Source organism: Dendrobates tinctorius, unplaced genomic scaffold, assembly GCF_039654945.1.
Source record: "Dendrobates tinctorius isolate UK_male_01 unplaced genomic scaffold, ASM3965494v1 ptg000070l, whole genome shotgun sequence".
Classification (NCBI taxonomy): domain Eukaryota; kingdom Metazoa; phylum Chordata; class Amphibia; order Anura; family Dendrobatidae; genus Dendrobates; species Dendrobates tinctorius.
Window position 1 is genome coordinate 92,908,823 of NW_027361738.1, and position 21,220 is coordinate 92,930,042.

General features: G+C 41.2%; 1 protein-coding gene across 4 annotated transcripts in view; it reads right to left on the bottom strand.

Annotated features, from left to right (window-relative positions):
- ETV1 (ETS variant transcription factor 1) overlaps positions 1 to 21,220 on the bottom strand; it is a 73,382-nt gene that overhangs the window by 12,097 nt on the left and 40,065 nt on the right. For all 4 annotated transcript variants that reach the window (XM_073582127.1, XM_073582128.1, XM_073582129.1 and 1 more), the window contains 3 exons: positions 17,866 to 17,995; positions 13,430 to 13,618; positions 10,004 to 10,251 (listed from right to left, as the gene is read on the bottom strand). In XM_073582127.1, the coding sequence (XP_073438228.1) occupies positions 10,004 to 10,251; positions 13,430 to 13,618; positions 17,866 to 17,995 (567 nt within the window). The remainder of the gene's footprint in view (positions 1 to 10,003; positions 10,252 to 13,429; positions 13,619 to 17,865; positions 17,996 to 21,220) is intronic.

The window sequence follows — 21,220 nt, forward strand, 5'->3', positions numbered from 1 at the left end:
CTGCTTGACCGTGTGCATGGCATTATGAAGTCTGAAGACTACCAACAAATTTTGCAGCATACCGTAGGGCCCAGTGTGAGAAAGCTGGGTCTCCCTCAGAGGTCATGGGTCTTCCAGCAGGACAATGACCCAAAACACACTTCAAAAAGCACTAGAAAATGGTTTGAGAGAAAGCACTGGAGACTTCTAAGGTGGCCAGCAATGAGTTCAGACCGGAATCCCATAGAACACATGTGGAGAGATCTAAAAATGGCAGTTTGGAGAAGACACCCTTCAAATATCAGGGACCTGGAGCAGTTTGCCAAAGAAGAATGGTCTAAAATTCCAGCAGAGCATTGTAAGAAACTCATTGATGGCTACCGGAAGCGGTTGGTCGCAGTTATTTTGGCTAAAGGTTGTGCAACCAATTATTAGGCTGAGGGTGCCAATACTTTTGTCTGGCTCATTTTTGGAGTTGTGTGTGAAATGATCAATGTTTTGCTTCATTCTCTTTTGTGTTTTTTCATTTAAGACAAATTAAATGAAGATAATAATACCAAAGAATTTGTGTTTGCAATCATTTTCAGGAAGAAACTGAGTATTATCTGACAGAATTGCAGGGGTGTTAATACTTTTGGCCACAACTGTATACACACACACACATACATACACACACTATACTATATGTATACATGGAAGATTTCACAGCTTGGAGTCAGTGTGAAGTAAGCATTGAATTAGAGAACTGGTTGCTTAGTAAGGTTTTAAACCACAGAATTCTTGTAGATTTTATGGAAGATTGATACATAGTACTCCTTGAGCTTTAAAAAAAAAAAAAAAAGAGAAATCCGTGCCAGGACCTTGAATCTTGCAAAAGCCATATATTACAATAATTCTAAAATGGCATAAAAAAAATATCTGAATTAAAAAGTAATACTCCCCTTGACTTTCTACAACTACTACCGTTATGATGCTGCCATGTCCTCTATTGGTCTCTACTTTCTGTTAAGGAGAGGAGGATGTCTCAACAAAAGAACATGTGACCATCTGCAGCCAATCATTGGTGGAGCAGTCATTTATCTGTGTGTCCAGGAGGAGTAGAAAGTGGAGACCAGCTGGGAACCAAACAAGTGCCAAAATGAGAACTGCGAAGATGTCAGTGAATACATATGACTCTTATCATGAAGTTTTGTACTTTTCCATATAGAATGATAAGAAATTTTAAAAAAATGCTTTTAGAATGGGAAATAACTAAAAGTCTGACCCTATGTCCATAGGGTATACATATAACTATCGCTCAGCTCTATGTATTGTTATGGGCAACAATCACTGTGCAACAATGGGGGAAACACTAGCAGCTCCAAACATCAAGAAAAAAAAAAAAATCAAAAAGTTCACAGCTATGATGAAAGCTCATCCTGATCACACGGACATGTCTGCTCCCCAGTAAAGTCATTCCGGATCACTAAGGTTTCAATTCTCTGCATGAATAAAGCAACAGTGACCATCACGGGAGTAATGACGGGGTACGCTCTCTCTTTAGCCACCGGCACAAACGCGCTTTTGTTCTTCTACAACCATCACCAAACTTTTGTACAACAAATTTGGACTTGGGAAGCGGATATGATGTTCTTACAGAAGATTACCATGTTTGCTCTTGGTAAATATTGAGCCAGCGATTTTAACAATAATGGTCTTACAAAGACAGAAAGTAGAAGACGCGTCAACTCTGCTGAGAGCTGTATAAACTTAAAGGGGTCATCCACTTTGGACAATCACTTTTAATTAAAGAGGTCCCCCCCAAAAAAAATTGCTAAGGAAAGTTGTGTTGCTCCTAGGTTCGGCAATCATTGCGATCGGTGGAGGAAGTTGGAAGCAAGCGTACTATTCCTCTGCAGAGGCAGCACAGGGGAAGTATTACTAGTAATGAGCGAGCATGCTTGGATAAAGTGTTATCCGAGCATTCTTGTGTGCCGATAGTGTTTTCGGCGTGCTCGACTAATATGTTCGAGTCACCGCGGCTGCATATTTTGCGGCTTTTCAACGGCTGCAACACATGCAGGGATTGCCTAACAAACAAGCTCCTATCCTTGCATGTGTTGTCGCTGTCAAACAGCCGTGAGACAACATGCAGCTGTGAACGAAGGGGGGAGAGATGACACTAGGGAAAGGCTCGGACTGGCCCACCGGAGAGCAGGAGAATTCCCCGGTGGGCCGCTGTGAAGGAGTGCCGATAAGCAGTGCTAATACACTTTCAGAAATGCAATGTGTGAACAAGCACTTGAGTGTAAACTTATACTAAAAGGGTCCCCTAGACCAGTGGTTCCCAAACTCCAGTCCTCGCGGACCCTAACAGGTCATGTTTTCAGGATTTCCATAGTGTTACACATGTGAGAGAATTCCTGATGCCTTGATGATACTTCCATCACCTGTGAAATACTAAGGAAATCCTGAAAACATGACCTGTTGGGGTCCGCAAGGACTGGAGTTTGGGAACCACTGCCCTAGACATTGTCTGCTATTAAGTTTTCCTATTGCTCAGACTGTGATCAGCCTGATCTATGGAGAACGTTGACAGTAAACGTACAGTTTTCCTGCAGTGCCCCCGCAGGAGAACTAAAGTATTAAACCGTTTTTAATAAAATCTATGGGCTGGCCATGTAATACATGGGCAAATCTTTTTCCTGTCCATAAAAATTAGCTTATGAAAAGTTTTCCCGTTTCAACTACTCTCAGCAGCAATCAATGTGATCTATGGGGAAATTAACTAATAAAGAGCACAATTTTCTCACAGCGCCACCACAGGCAAAAATATGGTATTACACAATTTTTAATTTAAATCAAAGGGTTAGTTGTAAAAAAGAAAAAAAAAAAAAATAAATTGGTTTTTGAATGGGGGTCCCGTTTAATATGATATTTTGGACTTGGGGGGGGGGGGGGGGGGGTGTCTTCTAATGCAAACGCAATATGATGTTTTAAAAAAGATAAATTCCCAGAATCCTCCAGAGTCTTTCGAAAGGTCTAACTGTTAATTTGTGACTCTAAGAGCGGGTCAGGGCCTAATCAAATTGCAGAAACATTTCTAAAGTGATTATTCAATCAAATGACTAACATGGTTAATTAGGAGCCATAAACATTGCTCTGAGGTTCATCAAAGTAATGACTTGCTCAGAAAAATAGTAGCTAATTAAATTGCCGGCTGCTTCCATTTCTACCTTATCTAATAACCAGTCACATCAATGAAATTTAGCATTTACAGTTTCAAACTGTACGAAATGTTGATACAAAACACAGAACTATTTGCACTGGTTAAACAGGGTGACTTCAAAGCAAACAATTAGAAAACGCTGAAGACTAATTGTATCTCGCTCCCTGATTAAGACATTACTAAAGCTAAATAAATGTAATTCCATGAGACCATCTCGGCTCCAACTCTTTATTGGATGGAAAAAAAACAAACAAAAAAAAAAAAAAACAGATTAGCGCGAATAGACCATCACATATTTTATAGTCCGCATATAATGTGATTATCTAGGACTGTGCATAAGCAAAGCAGAGCCTAGCTTAAAGGCAAGTCATCGTCACACAATGACCTATTGCTTAAATCATGATTTTTATCTATCCATCGAGGAAATATGGAAAAGCACCATGGGAAAAGCAGTGGGTGCAAGCATATGGATGAGAAAAGCATATACAGAATGGGAGCAATAGGGCTAGGCAACAGCACATGTGAAAAAGACTTGGGTATACTAATAGATCACAGACTGAATATGAGTCAACAGTGTGATGCAGCAGCAAAAAAGGCAAATGCAATTCTAGGATGTATTAACAGAAGCATACAGTCTAGATCACGTGAAGTCATTATTTACCTCTACTCCTCTTTGGTCAGACCTCATCTGGAATATTGTGTCCAGTTTTGGGCACCACATTTTAAAAAAGACATCAACAAACTGGAGCAAGTTCAGAAAAGAGCGACCAGAATGGTGACCGGTCTGCAAACCCTGTCTTATGAGGAAAGGTTGCAGGATTTGGGATTGTTTAGTTTGCAAAAGAGAAGACTGAGAGGAGACTTAATAGCTGTTTTCAAATATCTCAAGGGCTGTCACATTGTAGAAGGATCATCTTTATTCTCATTTGCACAAGGAGAGATTAGAAGCAATGGGATGAAACTGAATGGGAGGAGACACAGATTAGATATTAGAAAAAACTTCTTGACAGTTAGAGTGATCAATGGGTGGAACAGGCTGCCACGAGAGGTGGTGAGTTCTCCTTCAATAGAAGTCTTCAAACAGAGGCTGGACAGACATCTGACTGGGATGATTTAGCGAATCCTGCTTTGAGCAGGGGGTTGGACCAGATGGCCCAGGAGGTCCCTACCAACGCTACGATTCTATGATTTTATAAGGCCTCCCAAACAATTATCCAGTTGCAATGTAAATAATTGACCGAAAGTGTTGGCACCCTTGAAATTGTTCCAGAAAATGAAGTATTTCTGTATTGTAACAACATTTCACACAAAATTCCCAAAAATGGTCCAAACAAAATTGGCACCTTTCCAAAATTGAGGGTAAACAACTTTGTTACAAGCCTGTGAAGCTCGTTCAAACTCCCTTGTGGCAAGTAACAGGTATGGACACTGTGGAAATCACACCGGAAATCAGATAAAAGGGGGAGAATTTGACTCAATCTTTGCCTTGTGTGTCACAATAAGCACAGAGAACAGAAAGAGGAGAAGAGAACTGTCTGAGGACATGAGAAACAAAATTGTTGAAAAATTTAAACAATCTCAAGGTGACAAGTCCATCTCCAGAGATCTTGATGTTCCTTTGTCCACGGTGCGCAACATAATCAAGACGTTTACAACTCATGGCATTGTAGCTAATTGTCCCTGGATGTGGACGGCAGAGAAAAATTGATGAAAGGTTGCAACGCAGATAGATGGTAGATAAGCAACCCCAAGTTCCAAATAAACTCAAGCTGTTCTGCAGGCTCAGGGTGCATCAGTGTCAGTGCAAGCTAGCAGCATTAGAATGAAATGAAACACTATGGCAGTAGACCCAGGAGGACCCAACTGCTGACACAGACTTCAAAAAGCTAGACTGCAGTTTGCCAAAATGTATGCATGTAAGCCAAAATTCTTCAGGGAAAGCATCTTGTGGACAGATGTGACCATAATAGAGCTTTTTGGTACAGCACTGTTTACCTAAACAGAATGAGGCCTACAAAGAAAAGAACACAGTACCTACAGTCAAATATGGTGGAGGTTCAAAAGATGTTTTGAGGTTGTTTTGTGACCTCTGGCACTGTGTGCAAGGCATCATCTGAAGATTACCAACGGATTTTGGGTTACAATGTAGTGTCCAGTGTCAGAAAGTTGGGTTTGCATCCTATGTCAAGGGTCTTCCAGCAAGACAATGACCCTAAACATACTTCCTAAGCCCCCAGAAATGTATGGAAACAAAACATTTGAGAGTTCTGAAGTGGCAGCAATGAGTCTGGATCTAAATCCCATTGATCACCTGTGGAGAGATCTTACAGTTGCTGTTGGGAGAAGTCGAATTCACATATCAGAGACCTGGAGCAGTTTGTAAGAAGAAGAGTGGCCCAAAATTGCAGCTGAGAGGTGTAAGAAGCTTGGGGATGGTTATAGGAAGCGATTGATTGCAGTTATTTACACCAAAAGGTGCAATCAAATATTAAATGGAAGGTGCGAACATTTTTTGTCCAGCCTATTTTTGGGGCTTATTTGAAATTATGTCCAATTTGCCTTTTTTCCCCCTCTGTTTTTTTTTGTGTTGTTCCAATACAAACAAATGATAATACACATGTCTATAACAAAACAAGTGGAATTGCAATAATTTTCTGTGGGAAATACTTCACTTTCTGGAACAATTTGAAAGATGCCAACACTTTCGTTAATGGCTATATTTATAAATATTTTAATATATGTAGAGTAAAATAAAATCTTGCAATTTTCACACTGGAAAATTAGTCTTTAGACTAGCTTCCCATAGTTTCAGGAAATTACATTAGCAGCAATAGAACCAATTGTATTGAAGCATCTAATGAGCATGTGCAAAGGTCACCGTGAAGAGAGAGTAGCAGGAGAAGTTGCAACATCGCCTATTGTGATTGGTGGATTCTGTGTTATCAGCTGTGTCTGGCGGTGCTACCTGTCATTGTAATCCTGCCTCTGATGGTAATGAGCCTGCTGAAAAAGCTTATGAGTATGTGTGAGTCTAAAACAGACCCAGTTTAAAAATTGTAAGACTATCAATTTATTTTTTAATAAAGAACATAATGGTGATATCTTATATAAAATTCTAAAGAAAAGAAATGCATAAAACAAGCAAAGAAAAAATAAAAATATTAAAAAAAACAAAAAATGAAAAATAAGTAAAAAATAAACAAACACAAAATGATAGAATACAATACAATTAAACTTAGCTGGAGTTGTGTTTGCATCTTTGCAAAAGATATTGAATAAAAACAATTATTATCAGATACTTGAAAATGAAAAGAGTGTCGCTGGAGGAGACTTGCCAAGAAACTAATTAAGGCAAAATGAAAGCAAGTGCATGAAGTTACAAAAATAAAAACAACCCCGTGCTTCAAAACGTTAAGGTCAAATTATGCGCACTTTTGACGAAGAGCGTTTCCCTGAAAAAAGTATTTACACAGGGAAGCGATCCACAGCAGCCAATAAATGCTGAAAACAGCAACCAATGCAGAAGAGTAAAGGGGAAAAACAAAACAATTGTAGGGGATGATGGGTTCTTTGCTTAAAGTAATTTACCAGGGTCATGAAAAGTATGCCATTTTCTTTTAGAAACAGAGCCACACCTGGCCAAAAAAAAAAAAAAAAAAAAGTACAGGGGTAAACTCATGACAAAAAAAGGAATCAGGGGGAAACACAACTTCAAATATTGCTTATATATTTTCTTTGCAAAGTTGGTCACTAACTCTATCAAATAAGTATATTGGTTGCGATTGTGTTTCAAAATGGATAACAAACAACAATCCTCAATTTTGCATAAAGGTTAACAGCTAAAACATTACCTGCCTGCAATGCCCACTAGGGGGAGCCAAGTGCAGACAGAGTTATCATACCAGATGATAAATCCACCCAGACCCTAAAACTTCACCTATCAGAGGCCAAAACTACTGAACAATTGCATGAATTGGGAGCCCCGAATAAAAAAAAAAAAAAAAAGCACTTGTACCATAACATATATATATTATATATATATATATATATATATATATACACACACACACACACACACACACACACACACACACACACACACATAAAAAATACAGAAATAAAACAAGTTACGTTTCCATTAACAATCCCCGTCAAGCCCATGGCAATGCTTCCTAAATCTTTTGCTGAACTCTGTACTTCCTGCTCATAAAAGAGTGACCTCTGCAGCCAATCACTGGCTATATCGGTGATGGGTTGGTCACCGCTGCAGCTATAGATTGGCTGCAGCAATCACACGTCCATCTGTGACAGCGCAGGTAGTACGGAGACCAGCCTCGGAAGTGGGAGCAGCGCAGATCAGAAACGGATGTATGGGGGAATTGTACGGTTATTATGACTTATTTTATCCTTTCTGTAGAATAAAAAAAGTTGTTAGTTTCCGGAAAATCCTTTTACTAAACTTGATATACTTGTGTAGCGGTCTATCCCTCCACCTGCCCAATTAAGGGGATTTTCATACATTTCCAACATAGATATCTGCAAGCATCATTTGGATGAATGGGCCGATCACAGAGATTTCTGCATGTGGGCGCGCAGCCCTAACACTCAGCGTTGGCTAGGTTTCCCACAATACCGGCAAGGCAAAAAAAAAGAAAAAGTTGAATGGAATTCACAACAGAGTATTTCTTTTTTAATCTTTCACAGTTGAGATCACAGCTCTCTACTTCTGTGTATATCCGGGACACACGGAGCCCATAAAGTAGAGTCATATAACATATTGGCACAGTCAGCGAGCATTAATCATGGCTGGAAGTTATCTGGCAAGCAGAACAGCTGATGGAACTTTAAACCTTCAAGCTCAAAATTATTGAACGACTCCGAGATCTTTTTTTTTTTTTTTTTTTTTTTTTAGCCCCGACCCCGTCGTCGACTTTATGAATGAAGCTCTGAGCTATACAAAGACCATTCATGTAAGACAGGGCTTACAAAAGGCAGCCCCCCTGGAGGTCAATCAGTCATGGCTAAAACCTATGTGATTGGTTTAAAGACCATCTCCAGAATTTCCATTACGGATTTAAAAGGCAGCCTGCGTTCCCGTGACCCCTCCTAATGCATAGAGAGGAAATCCAGACTGCGCAATTCTCAAATCAAATAACCAGACAGTAGCACTTACTGTAACTCTTGATCTCAATGATACGGGTGTTTATTCGTGCTGCTCTCATTAAGCAAAGCTTGAGCAACTGAGTCAGTCATTTTTATTTTATTTTTGTTTCTTTACTTTTTTTTTTTAATTATATTATTTTTTATTTTTTTCAGTATGGCCTTTGTACATGCCGAGTAATTCTGCTCAAAGCTTTTTTCCTCGAAACTAATCAAATTCGTCTCGTATTTGCAAAAGTATTCGGATTCACCAAAATCCATTTTTTTGTTATTTGCTTTAGACTAAATAAATATAGTGAAATCTCAGTTGGAATCTTTTTTTTCTGGATTATAGGTTGCCAGGAAGAGGTGTTTTAAAAAAAAATTCTGATGATATTCACCGCTCCTTGGCCCTTCTTTTTCCTGTCCCACCACCTTTGCTCCTACAATTGGTTCTTCCAACTTCTATCCTTATTCTCAGACTTTGGTAATTTTTGACTACGTCTTTTAATCACTAGGACCCATACAATCATTCGGGGCGTGATGTAGGTCAATAACGTGTTGCGCACAGCATTAGGTGAAGTGTAGCGCTCCTCAAAAATGACCACTTGAAGTATAATGCAAGTCAATAACAACATGAGGCTTAATGAACGGTAGATGGGACAAAAGTAGCCAGAGACCCATAACAAAGACAGCACATAGAAGATAGAAAGCATGGCTTCATTTTTTCCCTCAGAAGGCGCACCAGTCCAGAGATCGAGTCTGGTATTACAACTCAACTAAATGTAGTCTAACCAGGGTCAGCATCAATATTACACACCACCTGAAAATAGGACTCGTGATGACTTTTAAAGAAATGAGACTCTGGTGGAAAATAATTTAGCCTTGAGATAAAGTCTTTCGGGAAATGACTGGTTCCCAAGCCTCAATGTCAATCCAGCTTTAAACTTAGTATTTGGGCAACTTTATTCTATTTTTTTTCTTCAAAAAAGTCTAGATAGAGAAGTTTCCTAAATTTTTAGTTAGCCGTATGGTCATGTCCCTACCGGAGAAGTCAAGGCAATGGTGGGAGATGCATCAGGAAGACCAGTAGTCAGATTATCTAGTCAACTGCACAACACCTGAATTAAATCCTTCAAATGAGAGTTGGAGAGACTTTGTGCATGGTTGGGTTACATATGCATGTAGACATCCAGCTACCATGCTCACTTTTAAACTTCTGGTGAAAAATGTGGTCGTACTTGTCCATGGAGGCAATTTTTTTGTAAAGTTTGATATGTAAAATCTACACTTTGACATTCCCTATGAACGCTCATCTCAGCATTCTAGAAAACTTTCATCACAATGGCATGACAACTGTTTCAAAGAAGATGTTAAGGTTATTGCACTTCAGTTTTGGTGGGATCCATATTTAGTATACACAACTGCTTCACCCCCCCCCCCCCCAGCTTCATTGAGTCACGTCATCTTTTCTTGGAGATGTTCCCTCCTTGGGAGAGGTTGGTCCATCACTCTGTAATATCCATCTCATGTTATTTTACAAAAATGTAATCATAAAATGCATACCAGGATGGACTGGCCAACCAGAGGATAACACAATGATTTAAGTGTCGTCAAAACTCAAAATTTCAACAAAAAGTGGACAGTAAGCAAAAGAAATACAACATGGACATTTACCTGAGTCGTAAGCAAAATCTCTAGGTTCCTGCTTAATCATAAGAGGTGGAGGGAAGTTCTGGTTGGGGGCATTGCCCACCATAGTGCTGTGTTCATACACCGGATCATGATATTCTTGCTTAAATCCTTGAGGAGGGAACTGGATGCTTGGCTCAGACATTTGTCGTTGGTAGACAGGTCGGCCTTCCCTTGGCAACGTAGGAAGCGGAGGAAACGAATTGCATGGTTCTGAGAGCTGCCGACGAAACCTGGTTTGGAAAAAATCAGAGAATAGAAACTAATTATTAAAAATTTTAAAAAATTAAAACTAACTTCGAAATAGTTCTGTCTACAAATTTTCGTTTAGCCGGCATCCAAGTCATGTACTGTTTTTTTCGGCCTCATCAGAGCACAGTATCCAAGAGTTTGGTCACCTTTATTGGGGTAGGTCTATCAAGCTTGAATATACAGTATATGGTTTCAGGATATGGACCACAAAGAGTTAATACAGGGTTTTGTGGGTGTTCTTGTGGTCAAAGGGGCAGGGCTCAAAACATCCTACAGTTGAGCACCTAAATATCGGATGGCATGCTTTGGGCACAAAAGGAAGCAGAAGGCTTCCAAATCATGGCGTAAGTTTACGATCCTTACAGATCTCCATTAAACTAAAGTTGGCGGAACCCATCGATAGTCTTTCTGGTATTGGGGCCTCCCGACCCTCCTCCAACCCAACCAGGAGTCTGGCAGCATCTATTTAGAAAATACAAGTTTTTTCAAAAGGAGTTTGGCCACCAGCTATCCAATGTGTATGAGGGCCTTTATTCGGTATTCTGCCCACAAGCTGAATTAAAGCCAATCTGTAGGGGCCTCCCTAATGGAAGAAATCCAAGAACTGAGGATTGGCCAGGGTTGGTTTTAACATATGCAATCCCATCGTTCTGTTAAGAGATGAAGCCTTGCCTCGAAATGGCTGGTCTTCTTGACCTGAAAATCGGGGGAGGGGATTGGAGAAAATAGCCTTTGGCACATCTTTAAAGCTTGGGTTGGGTCATTAGCCTTCCAAAGAAACTGGAACTATGATTCCATATTTCAGTCTTTGGATCATGGTTGCCTAGAAAAAGTTTATGATTAGCTATATGGGTCCTAAAGGGCAGTAGGATCAAATAACAGGATCTGGAGTTTTTTGTTTTAGGTTTATAGAATCATAGAATCGTAGAGTTGGAAGGGACCTCCTGGGCCATGTGGTCCAACCCCCTGCTCAAAGAGGGATTTGCTAAATCATCCCAGACAGATATCTGTCCAGCCTCTGTGTCATCCCAGACAGATATCTGTCCAGCCTCTGTTTGAAGACTTCTATTGAAGGAGAACTCACCACTTCTCATGGCAGCCTGTTCCACTCATTGATCACTCTGTCAAAAAGTTTTTTCTAATATCTAATCTGTGTCTCCTCCCATTCAGTTTCATCCCATTGCTTCTAGTCTTTCCTTGTGGAAGTGAATACATTTTCCTCTCTACTGAAGTCACTCCTGCATGACCCATACCTGGCTTTTGTTTTTATGCGTTTGCCATCTACCCAACCCAGTGTTAGACAAAAACCAAACAAAGTCACGAAACTTGACGGTACATAAAAATTAAGAAAAAAAGTTTCACCTGTAAAATGATCATAAAAACACATAAAAAGCAATTAGCACATATTTTTGGCTCCACTTTTGCCAGCTCCGGAGACACTCCTTAAATTCTGAATCCAATTTTTTTATTAGTTATTATAAAACAAATCCATTTTTTTCTTTTTTTTTTTTTGCAAAAAGGAAGGAATGAAACTATAGAGGAACGGCAGCCAAAGGTTAATTGTGTGATTGAATTTTAAAGGTGCAATGTGAGATAATCAAAGTGATTCCTCAGCGCTATTCATTGAAGGTCACAAGCGGAAGGTGGATTTATGGACGGGGATAAGAGGCGGCAACAAATCAAGAGATCGGGAGCGATGGTTTTTTTTTTTTGCTACGAGCTTGACACCGGCATGAGACGCATTTTTTCCAGCCAAGGTGATTCAAAACCATTAGTGAACAGCACAGTTGCATTTTACTTTGCGAAAGGAACATTTGCAATGCAAAAACGAATATACAAAAAAGATGTGGAATTTCCATGCTTGTGTAAGAATATAGGGGTAAGGAATCACCAATGAGAGCCCGGCCTTGTATACAGAGAGCTCAGTTTACTTCACTGGGTTATGATTGCTAAAACAACTCAGTTCATGAATATACATTAAAAAAAGTGGCATCGCTCGATCCCACCAACATGTATCTGATCGAGTAAAGTCCTTCATTAAGGATCGGAATAAATTACACAGAAGAGAGTGTCTACAAAGAGCATCTCTGGAGGACCCAGCAATGCTGGAAAGGATTAACTTCAGTGGACTCCATGCAATGCCTCATATCACCATTGGTGGTGCTGTAGAGGAATTACACGCTTGCAACGAGGTTCTTGAGCAGATTGCAGCACATCGCTTGGAGACAAAATGTAATCGGCTTATTTTTGAGGCTCTCCCTATTAAAGAAGTGCAACAAACTTTTTCTTCCTTAGTCTTTCATTTCAATAGGTTCATGAAGGCTGAGTGACTCATTGGTGCTTGCCTTAGCCTCTTCCTACTTATAACCAACTCCTAGAAGACAACCCCTTTAAGTGACTCTCTTTATAGAAGTTGCTTAAAATTCTTTTCCGCTGGGATCATAGATATCATAAAACCAGAACAATATTGTTCTATCAGAAGTTTCTGTTCTAGTGGACTCGAACTATCTTTGCACTCTATGTATGGCTGCCCTGTAATACTACCTATCTCATGTCATGGCCGTGGGAAGGGAAATGCCCGACAGGCCAATGCTTCTATGTCAAAAGTAGCAGCCAGTAGAGGAACCCAAAGGAATCAGCCTATAGCAGCAATGGAAATAGCCCCTTTCAGACCCTTAGGGTTCGTTTCCATGTACCAGATTGTCGGCGCTTTGGACGGAGTGGAAACCCCACTCCACCCAAAGCCTCACCCCCGTCTGTACGTGTGGTGATTCCGGATGTGCTCATTGAACACATCTGGAATTACTGCAGCATACCCATAGTATAGGCTGTAAAAAGACGCGCCGCATGTCCGGTTTAGCGGGTGTGTCACCCTTGTAATCGGACACAGTGGAGACGGGATTTCATAAAATCCCCTCCACTATGTTGGAACATCTGGCCGCTGTGGGTTAAACGCTGCGGCTGTGCACAGGGTTCAATCCGCAGCAAATACTGAATGTTTCCGCTACGTGGAAAAATGCCCTAAGAGACTCTCAGAATTTTCAAAGGATCATAGAATCATAGAATTGCAGAGTTGGAAGGGACCTCCTGGGCCATCTGGTCCAACCCCCTGCTCAAAGCAGGATTCGCTAAATCATCCCAAGTCAAGCAGTGACTTACCTATGGTCCATTGTGTAGGTGCTGTCTGGGATCGGCTGGGATGGTGGAAGATGTGTAGGAAAGAGACGATCTGCTTTAGGATTCTGTGCTGTGTTCGGTGATGCATGATGTAGTGGGGACACTGGAGTGCTTGAAGGGGTTGGGGGGTTAGAGGGCCTCATTCCAACTTGTGGTTTCTGATTATAGGCACTAAAAAGGAAATATAGATCCACAATTATTTACTCTCAATTCATTGTACAAACACGTAACACAGGAAACTAAAAAGCAAGCAGTGATGTGTGAGCGTGCTCAGCACTGCTCCATACTCAATCAACCATCGAGCAGTGCCATATAGCACGTGGTGCTCAAGTTCCTGTAGGAAGCTCATTTGAATCATCTAAGCCGCGCTGTTATGAATTGGTCACCGAGGATGATAGCAGGAACAGGCTAAGCCACCAGAAAACCAGAGAGGTTGGTAACTAAGCAGATTGCAGACCCCTGATACTATCCACACAACTAGCAGTAGCCGTGGAGCGTACCTACGATGCCCTAGACACCTCGGCACAGCCGGAGAGCTAACTAAGCCTAAAGCCAGAAAGGTGAAATCCAAACTGCCCCGGAGCAGACCCCAAATAGAACAGATAGGAAAGGAAAGACACTGTCTGCAGTCACGCAAAAACCCTTAAAAATCCAACACGTCTGATGTACAAAAAAACACTGAAGTCACGCGACTTCGCCCCCACTATATCAGCACTCCGGTATGAACCGGAAGCAAAGCAAAAGAGACCAATATAACAGGGGACTGAACAAACTGACACAGGCTGTAATATATGAGCGGTGGTCCAGCAAAGCCACCAGAGGAGCAAGCTGAACCCGCACGACAAGCAGAGAGAGACAAACCAGATCCGACACAAAGGATTAGAAAATGAACCACTTAGCTGAACCAATGCAGGATCAGGGCAGGAGACATCAGACCTCTGAATGAACAAGAAAGCAATCACCAGCAGGGATTGCAGGAAGTCTGCAGACTTAAATACTCCAATCAGTAACCCCAGATCTCCAATCATCATCATCATCATCATCATCACCAGGTGGTAGACCTCTGTCAATCTGGCCAGCTCTACTACCTCAAGTAACCACCGGAGGGAGCTTCGGCTCAGAAGTCTGAGTCAGGGAATTCACAACACCGAGCGCCGCAATGAAGCATGGTAATACCCCGCTGAGAGATTGAGAGAAAAGAGAGACATCGAGAGAGAAAAGAGACATCGAGAGAGAAAAGAGATATCGAAAGAGAGAGCGAGAGAAGAGAGATCAGAGAGAGGGAGAAGAGAGATCAGAGAGAGGGAGAAGAGAAATCAGAGAGAGGGAGAAGAGAGATCAGAGAGAGGGAGAAGAGAGATCAGAGAGAGGGAGAAGAGAGATCAGAGAGAGGGAGAAGAGAGATCAGAGAGAGGGAGAAGAGAGATCAGAGAGAGGGAGAAGAGAGATCAGAGAGAGATCAGAGAGAGAAAAGAGAGATCAAGAGATTTTTCACCTTAAATGAAACGGTCCTCTGGAAAATGCTCGAGTTTCACCTTCACTTCCACTATGCTCGCTACTCGTGGAGAGTATCTGATGTGCTCGATTCCAGTAGAACCAAAATGTGCAGGTAATAAAAGGACTCATAAGTATTAAATGCTATATGTACAACTTTTGGATATTTTTATGCTGTCTGAAGCAGAAGACAAAACGCAGCAGCGGTTGTGGCTTCTACAGGAGTTAGAGCTCAGGTTTATCTTCCGATGGAATCCACACATTGCTGATCTGAATTCTAGCCAATACGGTGGTAAGAACTCGACTAAGAGGAGTCTTCACTCAGAAAATCTGCCATGTGATGCACCGATATGGGAGATGGAGCGATTTGCCTTTATATAACAAGGATTGCAAACAAAAGGGTGGTATTTAATAAAAATCAGTCCAAGATTAGAAAAACATGGCTGCTTTCTTCCAAAAACACTGCCACCCTTGTGTAGAGGTTGTGCGTGGTATTGCAGCTCACTGCAATAAAGTAGAGCTGCAATATCATACTCAATCTGTAGAAGGCTGGCTTTTTTTTTTTCCCTGGACAACCCCTTTAAGAGAACGCATATATCAAATCCTAAAGCTCTGTTTGAATAGATGAAGAAGACATCACTTTATTTAGAGTAGTAAAATTGCAAACAACTCTTGCAATGAAGAATCCAGCAAGCCCTCACATTTACATATGAGATCAATGCAATACCTCATTTCACCTCTAGAGGCATTGCAAGAAAATGGAACTCACGCCCACATATTACAGAAGATCGATAGTTGACCCGATGGTAGGACACCTTGGGATCAGCATCAACAAAAGAAAAAGTTCTGGGACAATTGAGCGATAAGAGGATGGGTCCAACTCAAAGGACTAAACTTTTCCAGGGATTTTTTTTCCAAATTTTTGGAAGAAGGGAGAATGAAGCAACCTTTCCAGGCTACAATGTAACAGATGTCCTTGCTACATTAGACATATTTACATAGAAGCTGAAGGAGAATCATGTGATCGCCCTATGTCGCCTACCTACGAGTCACAATACACTCACCGCCGGACGAGCGGAGCAATGTAAATCACTTTAAAAGCCTGTCTCGTCTATGCTAAACAAAAATGCATTACAGTAAGGGGAAAAAAAAGCAAAGGTTAAAAAGCTGCGTGTAAACACTTCTGCTGAAAAGCATTATTTTTCATCTACAGGGATCTTAGAGCCAAGAGGCCCCAAAACAGCCCCGTAAATTATATAAGTGCCATCTGCACAGACCTGTAAATCACAAAGGTGTCTTAAATTTTTTTTGTCGGTGATTGTAAATTCTCCTCTCTAGTGGACTCAATAAACAGAAATCTGCACCTTCATTTAAGATTTTTAAAAATATATTATTTTTTTCAAGCTTTTTTTTTTTTTTTTAATAGATTTCTGCACACACTGTTTGCAGAAGTCAAAACTCTGAGAGTTTTCATATTTGTCATTTATTTTATATAAATGTAACCAGATTTTCAGCTCTGTCCCATTATGGCACATGTATGAAGCGAATCTCACTCAACTGCATTGTGTAATGGAGTCAAAGGAAGCCTGAAATCCACCGTCAGCCTCATCCTACACTTTATGCAAACTGATAGTGTCCGGGGGGGTTGCACATTTGTCTTTTCTTTACTAAAATGTTGGGCAATTTTGAGATCTGGCACATTAGTCCGGTTTAGCATTGACTCAGACTTGGCTGCATTGTCTAATGGAGTCAAAGGAAGCCTGAAATCCACCGTCAGCCTCATCTTACACTTTATGCAAAGTGACAGTGTCCGGGGGGTTGCACATTTGTCATTTATTTACTAAAATGTTGGGCGATTTTGAGATCTGACACATTAGTCCGGTTTATAATTGACTCGGACTTGGCTGCATTGTCTAATGGAGTCAAAAAAATTGATTATCTGTCTCATTATAGACGGAGGAGGAACCACCTAGATTTTATGCTGTAACTCTGCTTCTTCTGATTAGTCAATGATAGAAATGAGCAAATAGATTCAAAGTGGATCAAAATTGCTACAAATTTGACCTCCAAAATTTGGATTCATTAGAATACAATTTTTTTTTCGATTCAATGGTCTTTAAAAATCAAGAAAAATGGCAACCAGCTGGATTTTAGAGGTCCAGATCTGGTCAGTGCTGGAGGCAGAGAAGAGCTAAGAGAGTGAGGAGAAGATCGGAAATGGAGAGAGAGGAAGCCAGCGGAGGACCGGCCGGGGAGATGCTGTGGTGGTACGACTGGTCGGTAAGGTGACTAACATTTTTTTATTGTTTTTTTTTTTTTAATGACTTGGACCACCAATCCTATCGGAGAACATTTGTATTTCTCTACTAAAATTTTAGTAAAATTTGCAAATTAGATTTTCGTCAGATTCGATCAATTCAAGCAACTTAGCATAAACACAAACCCAGTAGAAGTCTGTGTATAAGGACATGACAAGAAACAAAGCCACCTGTAAAACGAAAATTATAACAATATCTATGGGAATAACTGGGCTTATTAGAAACTTACAAAAAAAATGCAAATATCTAATATAGAATATTAAAATTGCTAGTTTTATAGGGATGGACACCACACTTGGTTCCCAGAGTTGTTTTTTTTTTTTTTTTTTTTGGGGGGGGGGGGGGGGGGACTTCAACTACAATTGGTTCTTATAGTATAATCCATCACTTCAACTTATCCAAAATATGTAATACTAAGATGCTAAATATTATATAGGGGTGGAGTCTGCATGAATTAAAATTTTAGGAAGGTCGATGGTGAAAAAAAAAAAAAAGATCAGAGACCGTCGAAAGGTCCTTCAAAAGTTTCCCACTTTCATCGAACATCCCAGACACGTCAAACTAACGAGATTTCTCGGCCATCTGTCGCCCGTATCGAGCGCTTACCTGACATTGTACAGGCACTTTTCTCCATAGCTGAACTTAAATGGCTGATCTTGACTGCAGGCGGTGTTCAGGTCAGAGCAGGGGCTGTGGGGTTCTTTCTTAATTTTTAAAGGGACACCGTGAAAAGCCACTAGGAGAGAAGAATCGTTAACAATTAAAATATTGTACTGACCGGTAGTTAGATGTTGTGTGTGCTGGAATATTATCAGATGAATATAAATACACATGCAAAAATAACAGGTGGACATAGAAGTACACACGTAAATGCCTGACTATTCCAGAAGACAGGTGTGAGATATACCGTATATATACACACATATATTATATATACACACATACCACACCTATCCTATGATATTCACTGTTTCACAACAGTTTTCCTTTTCAACTTTTCTGCATAGACTGGGACAGAATTGGCGCAGTCATCTCATTAGCAGTAGAAAGCAAGCATTTTATCAATCTGGAAGCCTAAGTAAATGCTAAGGGATAAGGTTCTGTGTGCAGATCCTCGGTCACTCTCTGATCACTAAGGAAGAGTAGACCTTATTTTTTCACAGAATTTGTGTCTAGTGTGGAATGGCGACTGGTCATGTGATGGATGGGCGGTATTTATCGCAGAGGTGGGTGGCCCTGTGATGGAAGCCTGGGCGTGTTTTGCTCAGCAGATCTACTGCTGAGGGATTTGCTATACATTGGGAGGCTTCCAAGTGACTTGGAGAGATGGGTGGGTCCAGGCACCTACATACCCAACCAAGGGGTATGTGTCTGAATACCCAAGATGAACCCTGTATGTGGTTGTGTCATGATCACCTGACCAGTAGCCTGTGTGTATGGCACATGTGGCAGTGCTGGCTAGTCTGTGAGATACCTCCGGAGCAGACGGTCTGATAACCTTGAGTGTTACTGACCGGGGTCAGTGAGAGACATTGTGGGATACCTCAATGGATAAAAGGCATCCGGTAACCTGTGTGGCCGACACCAACAGGTAACGGACAGGGATCCGTGGTATGCTGACTGGGGTAAGAAAGACTGTGTTTAGGCTATAGAGCCTGCGTGCTGGACATGGCACAGCCTGTGTGCCCACAGGCCAGACGGGGCGGAGCCCTGTTTGTGGACATTGTTATTTTGTTTTGCAGGATCTAAAGGCTGTTTTACTTTGTGTTTGTGCTGCTGGGGATATGGAGCAATAAACCCAGGTGAACTTTTAAAGAAAATTAGAGTCCTCCTGCATGTTAGGCCGGTTTCACATTTGTGGTTCAGGGCGCAGCGACGGCCTGCGCATGGCCGCCGCTAAGCCCCGCCCCCTGCCGCGCCTCCTCTGGTAGCATGACGCTGCATGCGTCCCCTATCTATCACTGAGGACGCAGGCCGTGCGCAGTATGCGTTTGGCTGCGCATGCGTCCTTTTGACGGTGCACCGAGCGCAACCAAATTGCAACAGGTTGCGTTTGGTGCTGGTCGGCACACCGTCAAAAGGACGCAGGCGCCGCCAAAACGCCTACTGCGCACGGCCTGCGTCCTCAGTGATAAAGATAGGGGACGCATGACGCATGCAGCGTCATGCGCCCGGAGACGGAGCTACTGGAGGAGGCGTGGCAGGGGCGGGACTTAGTGGTGGCCGTGCGCAGGCCGTCGCTGCGCCCTGAAACGTAAATGTGAAACCGGCCTTATATCGCTGCTGAGCAAGTACACCCCTACCCACTAGTGATCGCTATGTCACACTAGGTAGACACAGCCAAATGCATTGGTCAATACAGACAATACAAGAAAGATACGAGTGTATCCAGTATGGCAGAATCTGCGCTGGGGGAGGTACAAAATCCTGCGCAGGGAACAAGCGCCAGAAACAATGAAGCGTCATTTGGGGAAGAATCATCTGAGCCTGTGCGGGGGAAGAACCGGCCAGCCGAGCCTGCACGGGCGGCACATGGCACAGCCTGCACGGGGGGTGGGGGGGGGGGATCGTGTCACACGGTAGTGCCTGCGTGGGAGATGTCACACTGCAGTGCCTGCGCGGGGGGACGTCACATGTCGGTGCATGCGTGGGGGGCATATGATAGGTTCCACTTGTTCTATGTGGCGTCACCTAGAGGAGCATACAGAGCCTGTGATGGGGTACGTTGATTCCCCATTATTTTATACTAATTTTAGGCCATATGGTGCAGTTATGTGTCCTATACTAATACGTCTAAGGGCAGGAGTTTGCATGGTGATACAGGGCTTAACAAGGCCAATAAAAAAAAACAAAAAAAAAAACCTGGAACCTTTTTGTAGTTTTTAGCACTCAAGAAGTCTTATAAAAAACTTTTTGTAACATAAAAAAGAGAAAAGTATAATAAAAGTGATAATTGGCAGACAAACTGCTGTGCTAAAAAAAAAAAATTATATAAAAATAATGAGAGATAAAAATATGAAGTGGAAGTATATACGTATAAAACAAGGTATATACGTTATTATTCTTAGACAGCCATTCCAAGAAGGCGGACCGGTTACTTTATAGGATACGATGTCTGAATCGGGCAGTCAATGACGGCTTTCTTTCACCATGTGCTCAATTCAATATCAATTAAGATGATCCCCCATTCATATGCATTTAGTCAATTTTGCCAGTGTGGTCAGTGAATAGCAAAGAGGACGATTAGATTATTTCATTTCCTGTGGCAAGAATTCCCATATGGATTATACAGCGCTAATTGTTCAATACAAAAACTCGATCTGGGTTTTGTCTTTTTTTTCTTTGCAATATTATTATGCAGCTTTTATACTTGTTTTTTTTTTTTTTTACAGTGAATAGAGACACTCATGCGATTTAACACTGATGAAAGGTCGTCTGCGTTAAAAGCTGTAATATGACAAATGCAATGGATTCATTGGATAAGCAAAAAACAATGGGACGATTATTTCAGTGCAGTTTTGAAAAAAAAAAAAAAAAAATATATGATGCCATAAAAATGTAATAAAAATACCATAAAATTATATAAAAACTTATGAATTTCAAGAGTTCTTCATATAATTTTTACTGGAGGGTTTACGGTATTCGTTAGATTTTGGTCATTTTTATTTTGTGCTTTTCAGGCCAAAATTGGAGGAAAAAAAAATAAAAAAGTTACATCGAGAGCATAGCGCTCTGGGAAGGAAGGACCCGAAAGACCCCGCCAAAACCCCACAAATTGGAAGACTTCTATGAAAAGAATGTCATATTAGTCCATAAAATGTTATGAAACCTGTCCAGCATTAATAGGTCACAAAAAGAGGAGTTTCTTTCCAGGCAATTATTAGGTTTTTAATAATACTAATACGACTGATATAGAAAATGTTTCGGCAACAAAAAGAGAAAAGAAAAAAAAAAAAAAAAA